General features: G+C 38.3%; 1 protein-coding gene across 17 annotated transcripts in view; it reads right to left on the minus strand.

Annotated features, from left to right (window-relative positions):
- Positions 1–14,950, minus strand: part of Syt7 (Synaptotagmin 7) — a 432,298-nt gene that overhangs the window by 187,351 nt on the left and 229,997 nt on the right. For all 17 annotated transcript variants that reach the window (XM_017636960.1, XM_017636913.1, XM_017636938.1 and 14 more), the window contains 2 exons: positions 4,983–5,067; positions 2,837–3,139 (listed from right to left, as the gene is read on the minus strand). In XM_017636960.1, coding sequence (XP_017492449.1) covers positions 2,837–3,139; positions 4,983–5,067 — 388 coding nt within the window. The remainder of the gene's footprint in view (positions 1–2,836; positions 3,140–4,982; positions 5,068–14,950) is intronic.

Here is a 14,950-nt window from a genome sequence, read left to right on the forward strand (position 1 = left end):
TTAATAAAAACAGATTCCCTGAGACGCGAAATGCGTTGAAGCGCGTAGGAGGGAAAAAATAAATCAATCTTTCGTTTTTCTTCCTATCGGTTCATGATTCAATAATACAAGGCTAGATAATTATTGACAGTCGCGGTTTGACACTCACTTACAAAAGGTTGCATTTATGAAGGACAGAGAAAGGGCAATAATGTAAACCCCTGTTGCGAAAATGGTAGTAGAAAAGTACGCAAAGTAGGCAATTAGTAGTGAAATTCCTTTTGTAAACTCTAATGTATTTGCAGGAAATCTGGCATTTTAAACCAAATAATGAACGAAATATTAATATATCTATGTGACTTACATAATTTATGTGCTATTTAGCTGTATAAAAACTGCAAAAGGACTCAAAATTAAAATGAAACTACTATGAGATTTATGTAAACATCCAATTTAAAAACAATTTATGTTATCATCAGTTAAATGTGCTTCGTATGCATATATGTACAAATAAACATATTGCCCAAATGCTTATACTTCTATTTCACAGTAAAGCTACACTTTTTCCAAGTAAATTTGCAAAGAAGCAACACGGTGCCACTGCTAAGGGAGCGGTGCGAGAGAGACAACTGTCAGTTTATCGAACCTTGTATTATTGAATCATGTTATTGGCCGAAGCAGCTCCAACCAGCGTTGCCGCTTTAGTAATTTTTAACCAAAATTGGTAATTTTTTTCTTTATTTATCAAGTTTGGTAATTTGGTAATTTATTTTTCAATTTGGTAATTTTTTCGATACGGTCTTACATGTCAAATAGGTCAGCATTGGTTCTGAATCCACATTAGTAAGCGTTTCCTTTTATAGAAATACCAGGTAATCCTGAAAGTTTCGCAAGGCGAAAGTTATTCCAGCGTTCCTTGGCTACTAGAATGGTGTGTTCTTTAACAAACTACTTGAAAGTGGCTATTGCTAAGTATATCCACCGTTTCCTTTCCTGGAAGGTTTTGGGTGGTCCTACCTTTCCCTGTCAGTTCGTCAACTTTTCAATTGCCATAAATTTTCCGGTGTACCCGGCGACCGTATATATGTGAGTCGAAAGCTTTTCTTCAAGCGTTGAATTTTTGATATATTTTCTTGTCACTTGTTTACATACAGTGGTCGAAAAAATTATTGCCGCACCATATTTTGACAAGATTTAAAATATTATTTTTTTGTAATTTAATTTTGGTTAATTTTTATAAAAATATTGTTCTTTCTTTAACAGAACTCAAACAAATTCAGATTTCAAACTTTGTTCAATATTTAAAAAAATTCAACAAACTTTCGTAAACATTTTAGGTTAATGGTGCGCGGATTGCCAGAAAAGCTTGGTACCTTCGGATATATATATACATATGTATGGACATCGAGCCCTAACTGCCAAAATAACGTAAGCGACATTTTTTTAAAACTTTATTTTTGATGCAGAAAGGCATCTAGATGCTCAAGGAATATTTCTGCACCACAAAGAAGATTTTTAAAAAATGTCGCTTACATTATTTTGGCGGTTAGGGCTCGATATGCATGTTTGTACAGTTCTGCACATAAAATAAGTTTGGTAATTTTTTGTTGAATTTGGTAACTTTTTCCGGTGATTTTGGTAAAAAATAAAAAAATGTTGTGGCAACACTGGCTCCAACCCAAGGAAACATTTTTCATTCTCTTATGTACCGCTGAGACGCCGCCAATCGAAATGAACCCAGCAATGCTTTGTAAAAATTGCGTGTAAAAAGTTTAAAATCTTTCCAGGCAGATATTGCGTAAGTGATTCAGTGAATATTAAATCTGAAAAGTTTGTGCAAAGTTTCTGATCGAGCACTTTAATTTGATGTATATTTTGTTTCTGTACGATTTGTAGATCGCTAAGAATAAGCGCCTTGTTTTAGAAAAATATATAGAAGAAGGTACAAACTTAAAAGTCTAAACTTCGTTATAATAATTGTTATCTACTAATGTTGCTTTTTTGTAACTGAAGTGTTATACATACTTAAGTAAGTACTTTTTTTAACTTCAACTTTGTTTTCATAATAAATACCAAATATGCATATTTCGGCTTTATAATATATCCCTTATCAATAGGTTTTTATTTTAAGATACAAAAATATTTCTTATAGAAAATGATAATCTCCATTAGCAATTTAATAAAAATAATGGGATAGTACTCATAGATGAAATAAAGTCGACTCTGATGTTTGGTGTAGCTTTTTTACAGATTGAATATTATGTCAAAAATGTATAACTAACCTTAGACTCGATTTTATTTCGACTATGAATATGCCCAATAAGTCTCGAAAGGTAAAATAATGAAAGCCCATATACAAGTACATGTTATAAAAGATTTGAATTACTTGAAGACACTTTTTTCGGCTGTGACACTTTTTTGCGACTTTCGAAAAATTTTCAGCGGTAGCACTAGTTGGCACATCTATACATATTTAATAGGAACAGTCCGCTCGAGTTATCAGGGACACTTCTGATATTTGACATTACAATCGATAGCAATAGGATAATAACATACGATTTTATTAATTTTTCTGAAATAATGTTGAAATTTCAGTGTATTCTGGATGAAGACAAATTAAAATAAAATCAAATTTTTGTCCTCTCTTAGGTGATATTGGATTCTCAACTCTGTCTGTAAGTGTTCGTAAAGCGATGGAATCGCAATTATCTTACTTGTATCTCTTTATTATAGCCACACTATTAAAATAAGGAAATTTTATGGAAATAATTTTAAGCTTAATGTTTTGAGTATTAAATATATTATCATCTATGTATGTAAGTAGGAGCTCCTTCATAAGAAGTCAAGCAGTTCTTACCCTAGACTGTAGTTTTTGTATGGGAAAGCCTTCAAAATAGAATGTTTCATTCCAACGAGGATTTAAAGTGCGCCGCTTTATTTTGGTCTCTAAACGATGCTTCTTATCAGGCAACAATGTAACGCGAACATATGGATCAGATGTGCCACTCAAGTCTTTAGCTGGCAGTTCTTTACCTTGCAAAACTTTCAATACCAATGTTGTATTTTGGAAGTCGTACTCCAGGGAAAAATGTATTTGGCCAACATTCTCGCTGGGCTCCGAGTTGTCGATATACATATCGGTCATTGAAATGCTCTTATTCTGAAATAAAACAGGTTTAAATGTATTACTATTTATGAGATACTCATCCGAGGTAAAATAAGGCGGGTAAATTTTTTTCTACATAGTTCCTAGCAGATTCGGATTCTACATAAAATTCTATGAAAAAAGTTCATTAGACCATAGCTCGAAAGTCAATTTCGAGCCTGCGAAATTTTAAAGGAAGCTATTTTTATTTAATACAAAGTTAATATGCAAATTAATATTTTTTCCCCTTTATTAACAACTTAAATATATAAAACATATATATACATAAATTTTCTAAAAAAATATATTTTGAGCGAGTAGATTGCGAATATATTTTTGAATTTTACTGCAATCAGTTGTGATAAAAGGAATTTTTGATAACTAAAGATAGCAACATAAGTTGGTTAATAAATTGCGGTAATCATTTCTGTGAAAAATGGTTTTGCTAGGTGGCTCTAGGGTCGAGATTTTTGAAAACCCGTATTTATGGCCCAATTTGGTTCGAATTTGGCGTATGTAGCTGAAACATAATTAGTCATAGATTTCCAAAAAATCTACCCTGAGTTGGCACTGAAGTCAAAATATAAAGTATAAATATTCGACATAAAACTCATGTTTTATTTGCGTTAAAAATTCATTTAAAGCAATATTAACCAAAAAATATCACATGCAAATTTATGTCACCTCACTTCACACTTGGGGTTGTAAAAGAAAAAAATATATGTATAAAATCTCTCGGAATCAAATTTTGTTTAAACATTTTAATGTATGTAGTTGATTGATTAATCCTTATTAATACATATAGTGGTCGAACAAATTATAGCCGCATCACAATTTGACAAGTTTTAACATGTTATTTTTTTGTTATTTAAATTTGGTTATGTTTTTTTAATAAAAATATAGCTCATTCTTTAACGGATCCCGTGTAGAATATTAAAAATAAAAATCAAATGACTTTCGTAAAAATGTCGAGCGTTTTTAATTAGATTTGCTAGAACGATTCTGATTGAATTCTAGTAGAATAAGGTACAAGTCTCAAATAACTAAACATTTGTGTTGATTTTTTATGGTTTTTTTTGTCCCATTTGCTTCTATATAACGAATATACAAAGGTTATTTTTATATGGAAGAAATTGTATTTTTTATCCATTTGAAACTTATTCTTTATTCTACTAGAATTCAATGGGCTGCAAACTGCATACTAAGAATCAGTGTAGGAAATCTAATTAAAAAAGCTCGAAATTTTTACGAAGGTTCGTTGATTTTTTTTTTAAATACTGCACAAAGTTTGAAACTTGGATTTACACGGGGTTTGTTAAACAATTAACCCATCAAAAGTAAAATACATGTAAACTATTGGGCGAATTGAGATTTGACATAACACCCATAATACAAAATACATGTGGTTTTTGTTTTTGTATCCTTGCTACCACCGCAAAATGGCGCTACAAAGCAAATTGTAAGTATGCACATTTTAATATCGTAACTGGTGAAATGACTGTAGGTACTTTTTTTTATATGTAAATCAAACTAAAACTTGCAAAAAAACAGAAACAATAAAACTTAACAATATTTAAAAAATGTATTATCAAAATTATTTTCCGAACCATAAATTTATTTTTTTTATATCAAAAGACAACAAATTTTCGAAAATTCTCATAACCATGACATTTAATACAGCAATCTTCCGCTTAATCAATTGTAATCGACTTTTATTTTTAGCATTCTATGTAGAATCCGAATCTTCTGGGAACGATGTCGAAAAAATCGTCCTATATAAATTAACATATAAGCAAATGTTTGAAGGTATAACAAAATTCAGAATAGTGAAATTTTAGTAGGTATTAAATGTATTTACCGCGGCATCCTTAGCTCCGGCACTCTCATTGCCACCACTTGTGCTCGAGCTGCTAACAGGCTTATTTTGCGCCTGTGTTGTTGTTCTGAAGCGAAATATAAAATCTCTCATTGTTATAAATAAATGTATAATGTACATAACAAGGTGAATTTATACAAGGTGGTAGCAACAATACAAAAACAACAATGCCATGCATTTTGTATTTCGCGTGTTATGCCAAAATCTCAATTCGCCCCAAAGTTTACATGCATTTTGTTTTTGATTTTCATAGGTCTGCTGTCAAATCAGTAAAAGCAAAAACAAAATACATGTAAGGCGAATGAAAGAAGAAGAAATCTGCTGGTCTAATAACACCACCTTGTATTAGGGTAAGGCTTCCTCAAGTGGGCCCCGACCTGAAAACGTCGATAAGTACACTGTGTAAATTTTGTTGCAAAATTCCAAATAGTTTTATTTTAATCAACAATTGAAAATTTTTGCAGTGTTTTAGAAATTTTTATTTTTCTTTGAAAGTAGGTGTCCGAATGTAAAAAAATTTTTGTGTGCAGATTTAAAAAAATATTAAACCATGCAATGAAATTATTTGCGTTAAAAAATATATATTTTTTTGCTTTTCAATATTTTTTTATGAAAAATTGAGCATTTAAGCAATTTCCGCGCCTCGTGGAGGAAAATTTTTAGCAACAACTTATGTAATAAACATTTCTGCATTTATCTATGAAAAAAATGCTTGCATTTCGATATAGTTTGGTCGCGGGCATGCGAAATTTGAGCATGAGAAATAAAAGTGGAACGATTGAAACGTGCATTCCTTGCACAAGAAGTCAACGCGGATTGCGCGCGATACAGCCACGAGAGTCGGCCCCGCACGCTGTCAAAAAACTATTTGGTATTTTGCAACAAAGTTTTACACAGTGTACTTTTCGACTACAAAACTCGGCGCTGCCTGAATATCATTGAAAAATATTAATCTTGGTAAATTTGGTGCCCACTTGAGGAAGCCTTACCCATTAATTCGCAATGGTACATATGTACATAAGTAGATATCATAGCTATCATAATATAATGTAAAATTTAAAGTTTTGTTTAATTCACAGAAATACAACGTTTTTAAAGAAATATATATTTTTTTATTGTAGCCACTTAACATTGTACAGTCTGTAACGGACTTTCCTGAGTGCTGGGCGTAGCTCTCGGTTGTCCAGGGTCCTGTAAGGAGTAAACGCCCTATCTCCTCGAGAAATTAGAACACACTCGCTTCTCGTTTATAGCCTCTTTATTTGCTGTACTCTCGCTATATCCACTCTCTAAAGTATAGAACTAGAGTAGGTTTAAACCCTACAGCTAGCACCAGTCTCAGTGGTTAAAGCCCACTTCGAATATACAATAATAGTCTCGGAGGTTGATCCCTCTTCCACTACCCGTGTAACCCACGTTGCGACGCGTGCCACGTATGCCTAGCTAATGAACAATGCTTGTTAGCACTGCTCCTTTTATACCATTTTTGTCCATCCGCAGACAGTTATCCTCATTACAATTGTTTGTGCTTTTACATTTTATGTAGGTATTGTATGTTGTAGGTATTTCTTATACTGTGCATACAAAGTAATAATTCAAAATATATTAGTGGATACATACATACGTACTAGTATAATCCAAATAGATGCAATTCAATAAGCTTATGTACATACATACGCATATATATAATAATTCAAAACATAAATGTACATATATATATATTTGTACATGTGTGTATACAATTTCAAATCAACAATTCAGGGTAAATAGTACAAAGGATATATATGTATGTGTATATAAAAGTTGTTGTGGGGCCCAGGGCCACAGGATCCGGGGTCCTCACACTCCCTCCTTACTCCCGGCAGCAAGACTTACGGTCACCTTGCCAGTTTTGGTGATTCGCACTCTGTAAGCCTGTCCGTTCACGATGTGTCTGAATGACTGCCGCTTCAGTTGCTGGTGGTTTACGTGCGACTCAATTTCCGTCACCAACTCTTCCGGCAACGCACCTACGTCCGGATGGACCTGCCACTCCGATGGCACTCTCGGCTCAGCCTCTTCTAGCCAACGCTCTATTTCCGCCACTAAGTCGGCATCTGCTGCCAAAGTCGGCTTCCGCCGACGCCTCCTCCACAAAATCCCTTCGTCCACCGCTCGCCAACGTACACGCCTCGATCGCGCCCTCACTAAGGCACAGCTGTTGCGGCGGTGGATGTGGCTCTTCCGATGCCATCGGGTCGTATAGCCTGATGCGCATGTCAATATGGCGCGCATACTCTACGTACCCGTTACCGAGGTGTCTGGCGTCTTGCGTAGCGATGGAGAATTTGCCCTGCCTTTTGGCATACTCCTCTTCCTCGTCGGACGAGATGGTTATGGGTGTTGGTGCCCGCTCTACTTCGCCATCACATTCATCGCTTGGCCCGCTATCGTCGGATCGTACGCTTACGTGCGATGATTCGTGCTCCATCTCCTCCTCTTCGCTCGTCAAATGTGGCGTATTGTTTGCAAAGTACTCTGCACGCCAATAGGCAGCCATCTCTGCATCTTCACTATTTTGGGGCAGTACGAACGGCTGCGTACTTTCGAGGCTTTCGATGTCCTCGACGCCGATTTCTTGTTGTTGCCTGCCACTGTTGCTACCGCCCTCGCTGGGGCTACTTGGCCGGCCAGCGTCGTCATGCTCGCCTCCGGTGCTGTTGTTGTCGCTCGAATTACTCGACCGGTCTCCACCGCTGCTGTCACTTCTACTGTAGCGTCGAATTTCGTGCTCTGTTAGGCGCTTTATACGTACGCGCAAAATGCCGCCCTCCACTTGTTCGGCTACAAAATTTTGCCTGTTGCTGCTACTGTTGCTCCATATTTTCGCGAACTTGTGCCTTGGCGCCCGCGGCACATCCTTTTTATTGCCGACAGTGGCCATTGCGCGACCAACTGTATTTTCCTAGTTTTCCGGCACTTTTCCAGCAAAATTTCGGTAATTTTGCTGCCGTTTCACTTTCACATTGCATATTTTGTTTTTATTTGTTTATTTGTCATCCTCGCACAGCTGTAGTTTGGTGTCGGGGTTGCTGACTATCCAAAAGGGAGTTTGTAGCGTTGATGTGAACTGAAGTAGATTTCGGGTTGCCACTGCGGTATTACTCCTCTTCTTATTACGATTATTATTATTAGTAGAATTAGTATTATTTTGTTATTATAAATGTTTTTAGCTATTATTAATATTTATAATTATAATAATTATTAATATTTATAATTATATTACTATTGCTGTTGTTATTATTAATTTTAATATTAAAATGATAATTATTATTTTCTTTTTATAATTTTCTTTTGTGCTTCGTGCCATCTGCATCTTTCATTGTTTTCCCTTTGAACCTTTATTTTTTTCTTCTTCTTCTTCTTCTTCTTCTTCTTATTATTATTATTCTTCTTCTTCATCTGATTTAGGATTCTTCGGCTAGCTTCTCATCTTTCAGGGCCTCCGCTGTCATGGCAGTTGCTCCCCTGCTGGCAATTGCCGAGTGTGTGACTTCAGTCTCTGCTGAAATTTACCTATTCGCCGCTGTGCGCCGAATTAGGCTCAGACGATGCCACGGGGGAATTTTCACCTGAGGCGTTGCTCTCATAAAATGGTTTGAGATCACTCACGTGCGCTGTTCTTCTTTTCCCTTTGTGCACCTTGTCGAGTTCTACGATCACAGGTGAGATAAAATTTAGAACGCGATGTGGTCCGCCGTATTTCGGTGCAAGCTTAGCCGCGAAATTGTCCACGGCTTTAGACAAGAAGTGTTTTTTCACCAAAACCCTGTCTCCCACGACCGGTTGCCACGATCTTCTTCGCAGATTGTAGTGTCTCGCTTGCTCTGTCGTTGCCTTTTGTTGGTTTCGTCGCACTAACTCAAACACCTCTTTCATTCCCACCGCTTTTACTTGCGGTGTTGTGGCATCTTCGCCGGTTCCTAACGTATTCTCGTCATACAATGCGTTCGGTAACCTTGGTTCTCGCCCTTGGACGACGAACGCCGGGCTGTAACCCGTTGCGTCGCACACGCTCGTGTAGAGGGCCAAAATCATTTCTGGCAACAGATCATCCCAGCTCGTCTGGTCTTTGCCTGCAAACTGCGCCAGTAGTCGCTTGATGTTACGGTTAGCTCTTTCCGTCGGATTTTGCTGCGGTGTGTACAGAGCAGTGAATTAGTGCCTTATTCCCATCTCCTCCAGGAATTGCTTAAATTTCGAGCTGGTAAACTGCGTTCCATTATCCGTGATCAAGATTTTTGGAATGCCGACTTTGCCGATAATCCGCTCTATCACTGCTCGAATTACTCCCTCCGCTGTTGCCTTCCGCATTGGTACAATCTCGACCCATCTTGAGAAACGATCTAGTATTACCAGCGCCATAGTGTTTCCATGCTTGGATCGCGGAAGGGGTCCTACGAAATCAGCACACACCGTCGCCCAGGGTTCTTCCGCTAGCTGCGTCAGCATCTTTCCGGCTGGTTGCTGCTGGCTTGGTTTGTAAAGCTGGCAGGTCTGACATTGTCGCACATACTTCTACACGTCGCGGAACATGCCCGGCCAATAATATCGCGCTGTCGCCCGCGCTATCGTTTTTCTGATCCCCATATGGCCTGCACTGGGAACATCGTGAATTTCCCTTAACACCCTCTGCCTTTGCTCTGTCGGTACACATAATTTCCATGGCAACACGTCTTCACCGTCGATTTGGCCTGATATTCGCCGGTACAGCTCACCATTTTCGATGACAAAGTCAGGAAACTTCTGTGGGGACCTCTCCACCTCCGCCATCTTGTCTTTCAGCCACTTGCACTCTACCGCTACTCCTCCCGCCGTCATCGAACCAAGCAATGTTTCCTGGGGCTGTCTTGACAGCGCGTCTGCTACCACATTCAGCTTACCTTTGCGATACTGCACATCGAAGTAGTACTGCTGCAGTTCCAGCGCCCACCTTGCAATCCGACCGAATGGACTCTCTATCTTACTCAGCCATTTTAGCGCTAAGTGGTCGGTGATGACGGTAAACGTATACCCTTTTAGGTAGGGTCTCATTTTTCTGATCGCCCACACTATGGTCAGGCACTCTTTCTCCGTTGGTGAATAATTAAGTTCGGCCTTGTTGAGCCGGCGACTCGCATATGCGATTACGCGTTCTTTTCCTTCAATCTCTTGGGTGAGAACAGCTCCCAGCCCGTAGTCGCTCGCGTCTGTTTGCAGAGTGAACTTCTGCGTAGGTGACAGGTAATAAGGTCAATGGAAATAAGGTCAATTGACTTTATTTTCCACTCTGGTGCGAAATAAAGTCAATTGACATTATTACCTTTTCAAAAGCGAAATAAAGTCAACAAAAATTTGGAAATAACGTCATTGACGCTATTTCCTCCTTCAAATGGAAATAGCGTCAACAATGCTTAAAGTATGTCGATTCATAGAAAAAAATGTTGTTCTTACAATAAACATTGCCCCGCAAGTGTTGGTTTTTAACAGATGAAAAAGGCTTTTGCCAAATCCTCAGTGTTGTGATATTAATCCACACACAATCATGAACTACCACCAATTGATTCTATTAAAAAAAATTAAAATTACGAATATGTAAAAACACGATGCGAAAAACTAAACGCCTGCGCACAGCTGGAATACGACAAATATTTGAAGAAAGAGTGGAGAAATGATCCATAACTTGCAAAACATTTTTCGTTTCTACAAAAATAAAACGAACACTATTAAATTGAAGAAACAGTCCATGTCCAAAAACCCCGGAGGAACACTGAAGGAATTCTGTGTTTTAAATTAGCATATTTTGAACGAATTCGGAATGTCTAAGGTGGAAAAGAACCCAACCTTTCTATAAGGAAACAATTATAGAAAAGGAATTTTCTTACACTGTATTCATGTTTCCGCCAGCAGTCATTTAAAATCAGCTAAGGAGAACGACGACACTATTTATTAGATGGCACATTCAACGAGCCAATGTGCCAAAATGCGGGTATAAACAATTATTGATTATTTAATATCGGAACCGAGATCATAGATAGAGATCAAGATAATTGATTGGTTTTCACACACTTTTGAAACACAAATTATATGCTTTTTTACTGCAGACAAGTTGTTGCCTCAAAACACAGCAGAAATCTTCCAATCAGGGCTGCCAACTCTCCTTAGTTATGAGGTGCCATATTGAGGATAAAAAAAAATTCCAAATTGAAAAATAAAAGTGCCAAAAAAGGTGTAATTCCTTTTAATCATTCACATTTAGCAATAAAATAGAGCCACATTTTCAAAACAAAAGTGCAATGATAAAATAAGATAAACCAGTTGAATAGCCTTTATAAATTAGAAAATTTTAGTTGAGAAAAAGAAGTGCACGCAAAGGATTTCACAAAAATGTATTGAAATGTTATTTTTTTTACAAAAGTGCCATTTTGACATTTTGTGCCAAATTTAAAAATAAAGTGCCATTTGAAGTAAAATAGGAACAAATGGCACGGTTTGAGCCAAGTTGGCATCCCTGCTTCCAATAACTTACAAATATAAAAATGTGAAATATCGTGGGCTTGAATTCATTAATACCTTCTATCTGCAATTTGCACAAAAACTAATTTGTGATTTTAGAAACCATCTGGGACTTATTACCTGTCGTTATATAAGGTAGCATTAATATCACTGATGACAGTTAAAGCTTAGGTGGATTTTTATATCAGAATCTCATCTTTGTGAAAAGTGTGCAGATAGGGGGTATTATTGACTATAAGCCCTCGATGTTTAAAATATATAAAAATTTTATTTCAACGTATACAAAGAATAAATCTACCTGCGTTACAGCACGTCGGGAGACGGGGAAGGGGGGGCCGGGGGGCCGCGGCGTAGCGTGACGTGGTGTGCGCGCCGGTCGCAAATTTAATGTTTGAAAGAGAAATAATGTCAATTGATTTTATTTCGTTTTTAAAATGGTAATAATGTCAATTGACTTTATTTCCCACCCTGGTGCGAAATATTTCCGTTCATCTTATTACCTGTTACCTTCTGCGTAAAGTCGGGGCAAGCCAACACTGGTGCCTCGGTTAGCGCGTTCTTCAGCGCCTCGAACGCTGTATGTTGCTCGTCGTTCCATTTCCACTTGTGGCCCTTCTTTAGCATGGACGTCAGCGCATGCGCCACTTTGGAAAAGTCGGGGACAAATCTTCGGTAACATGAAGCTATCCCTAGAAACCTGCGTAACTCCCTTATATTTGTCGGTGGTGTCAGCTCTTTGATAGCCACGACCTTCTCAGGATCGGTGTGAATGCCCTTCTCGCTGACGACGTGGCCCAGATACTTCAACTGCTTCTTGAAAAACTCGCATTTTTCTGGGTTGATCCTAAGATACGCCTGCCTAAGCCGTCGGAAGACCTCCGAAAGATGTTGGACGTGCTCTTGCAGGGTTGCGCTGATGACAATAATGTCATCCAGGTAGGCAAACGCATACGGCTCTAGCTCTGGACCGATAACTTGGTCTAACGCACGCTGGAATGTCGCGGGGCGGAGTGGAGCCCAAACGGCATTACTCGCCATTGAAAAAGGCCACGCCCTGGCACTGTAAAAGCAGTGTACTGCTTGCTCTGCTCTTCCATTGGGATTTGCCAGTAACCGTTTGTGACATTAAGAACTCCCTCGCTTCGTCGGTTGTCGTGGCTTCTGTAGATATGGGGTTTGATTTGGGTTCATCGCATTTACCTGACCTTTCTGCATCTCCCTCGCGTATTGCCGTGAACGTTTTTACTCCTTGTGCGCAGCTCTCTTCTCGGAGTGTCACGTCGTAGGATACGTTGCGTATGGCTGTGGTGTCTCAAACGCGTCAACGGGCATTGGTGACTGCATGACACTGGCTCCCTGGCTTCCACTTGGTGTTGCTGCGGTAACATTCAGCGCAGGCTTCGAGTGTTTCGCTTCTAGCTCTTCGAACCGCGTTTGGTAGTCTTCGTTGTTACTTTCTTCTTGTATAAATGAAGAGAAACGTCTTCGCAGCTCTTCGACTGTTCCTGTCTGTTCGAGGCCGAACTCTGCCATATAGGTCAGCAGCTCCTCTCGGTTGAGGTAATGTATCCACTTTCTCTTCACCATTGTTTTTTTCCACACTTCTTTTTTTCATTGGACCGCCTACTAGTAGTTCTTCGGGTGGTCACTGCACTTTGTGTCTCTCACTTGTGCCCTTATTGCTTCTTAAGTTTGGGTCTTTCAGGTGGTCACTGAACTCTGTGTCTCTATCACTTGTGTTCTCTTTTTTTCACTTCACTTTTTTTTCCACGGCACTCTCCTTATGTTTGTTTCCTTTAGAGTCCCTGCTCGGGCGCCATTTGTAACGGACTTTCCTGAGTGCTGGGCGTAGCTCTCGGTTGTCCAGGGTCCTGTAAGGAGTAAACACCCTATCTCCTCGAGAAATTAGAACACACTCGCTTCTCGTTTATAGCCTCTTTATTTGCTGTACTCTCGCTATATCCACTCTCTAAAGTATAGAACTAGAGTAGGTTTAAACCCTACAGCTAGCACCAGTCTCAGTGGTTAAAGCCCACTTCGAATATACAATAATAGTCTCGGAGGTTGATCCCTCTTCCACTACCCGTGTAACCCACGTTGCAACGCGTGCCACGTATGCCTAGCTAATGAACAATGCTTGTTAGCACTGCTCCTTTTATACCATTTTTGTCCATCCGCAGACAGTTATCCTCATTACAATTGTTTGTGCTTTTATATTTTATGTAGGTATTTTATGTTGAAGGTATTTCTTATACTGTGCATACAAAGCAATAATTCAAAATATATTAGTGGATACATACATACGTACTAGTATAATCCAAATAGATGCAATTCAATAAGCTTATGTACATACATACGCATATATATAATAATTCAAAACATAAGTGTACATATATATATATTTGTACATGTATGTATACAATTTCAAATCAACAATTCAGGGTAAATAGTACAAAGGATATATATGTATGTGTATATAAAAGTTGTTGTGGGGCCCAGGGCCACAGGATCCGGGGTCCTCACAAGTCCCACAAGTATTGGGGGAATGGAATACAATTTTCTACTTACTTTCTGTTAAGAAGCCAGGAGCCATACATTATTCAAATAAAGGTCGAGTGAATCAATAAGGGTATTCAGATCTTACTCATTTAGGTCTTAATTCGGTATTCGGTAACTCCCACCATTGGTTTGTTTTTGTAAATTGCCGAATATATCATTACCAACTTAACGAGGTGGCAAGTCTGATAATGTGATAACACACGCGTTAGAATATCAGCTGACTCCTTTTTGTTACTTATTTGTTGGAATTTTCTCGCGCGAAAAGTGCATACATTTTACCAAAAGTTCAATAAATCTCTCTGTCGTGGAATTAATAAAGTTTTATAAATAAAAGTACTTCACGTCAGCTGATTCGAAAGTAATTTTAACCAGAAAAAGAATAAGGGCCTTCGAAGTAGAAAGTGTTACCGAGTTACCCGATAACGAATTAATGCATAAACGAGGATATTCTGAATATCCTTAATGTAAGGGCGTTCAACTAATAGTTTAAAAAATATGCACGCGAACAAAAGAATACGGAATAGAAATGTTAAAATATTGCCATCGAATTGCCAACAGTTAGCGAGTGGTGAAACGAATGAAACTAATGAGGTACCACCAAACTCGCTATCGTCCATCGTTGCTATCTAACTTTGCTGTTGCTTTCATATACACAAATTTTCGTTAAGCGACCCTAACTCAAACATAGCGAGCAGAGAAGTGGCGAATCGATGCCGGCCAAGGCGAATTTATACAAGGTGGCACTGTTGCCAACTTGGTGCTTTTCGCACTAAATTTAGTGCTTTTTTTTATTCAAAACGCGAAAATTTTTGGGTTTAGTGCTTGGTGCGTTTTTTGGTGCTTTTGTTTTTAATTTG

Source organism: Rhagoletis zephyria, unplaced genomic scaffold, assembly GCF_001687245.7.
Source record: "Rhagoletis zephyria isolate East Lansing unplaced genomic scaffold, Rhagoletis_zephyria_1.1 Rzeph_scaffold_00127, whole genome shotgun sequence".
Taxonomy (NCBI): domain Eukaryota; kingdom Metazoa; phylum Arthropoda; class Insecta; order Diptera; family Tephritidae; genus Rhagoletis; species Rhagoletis zephyria.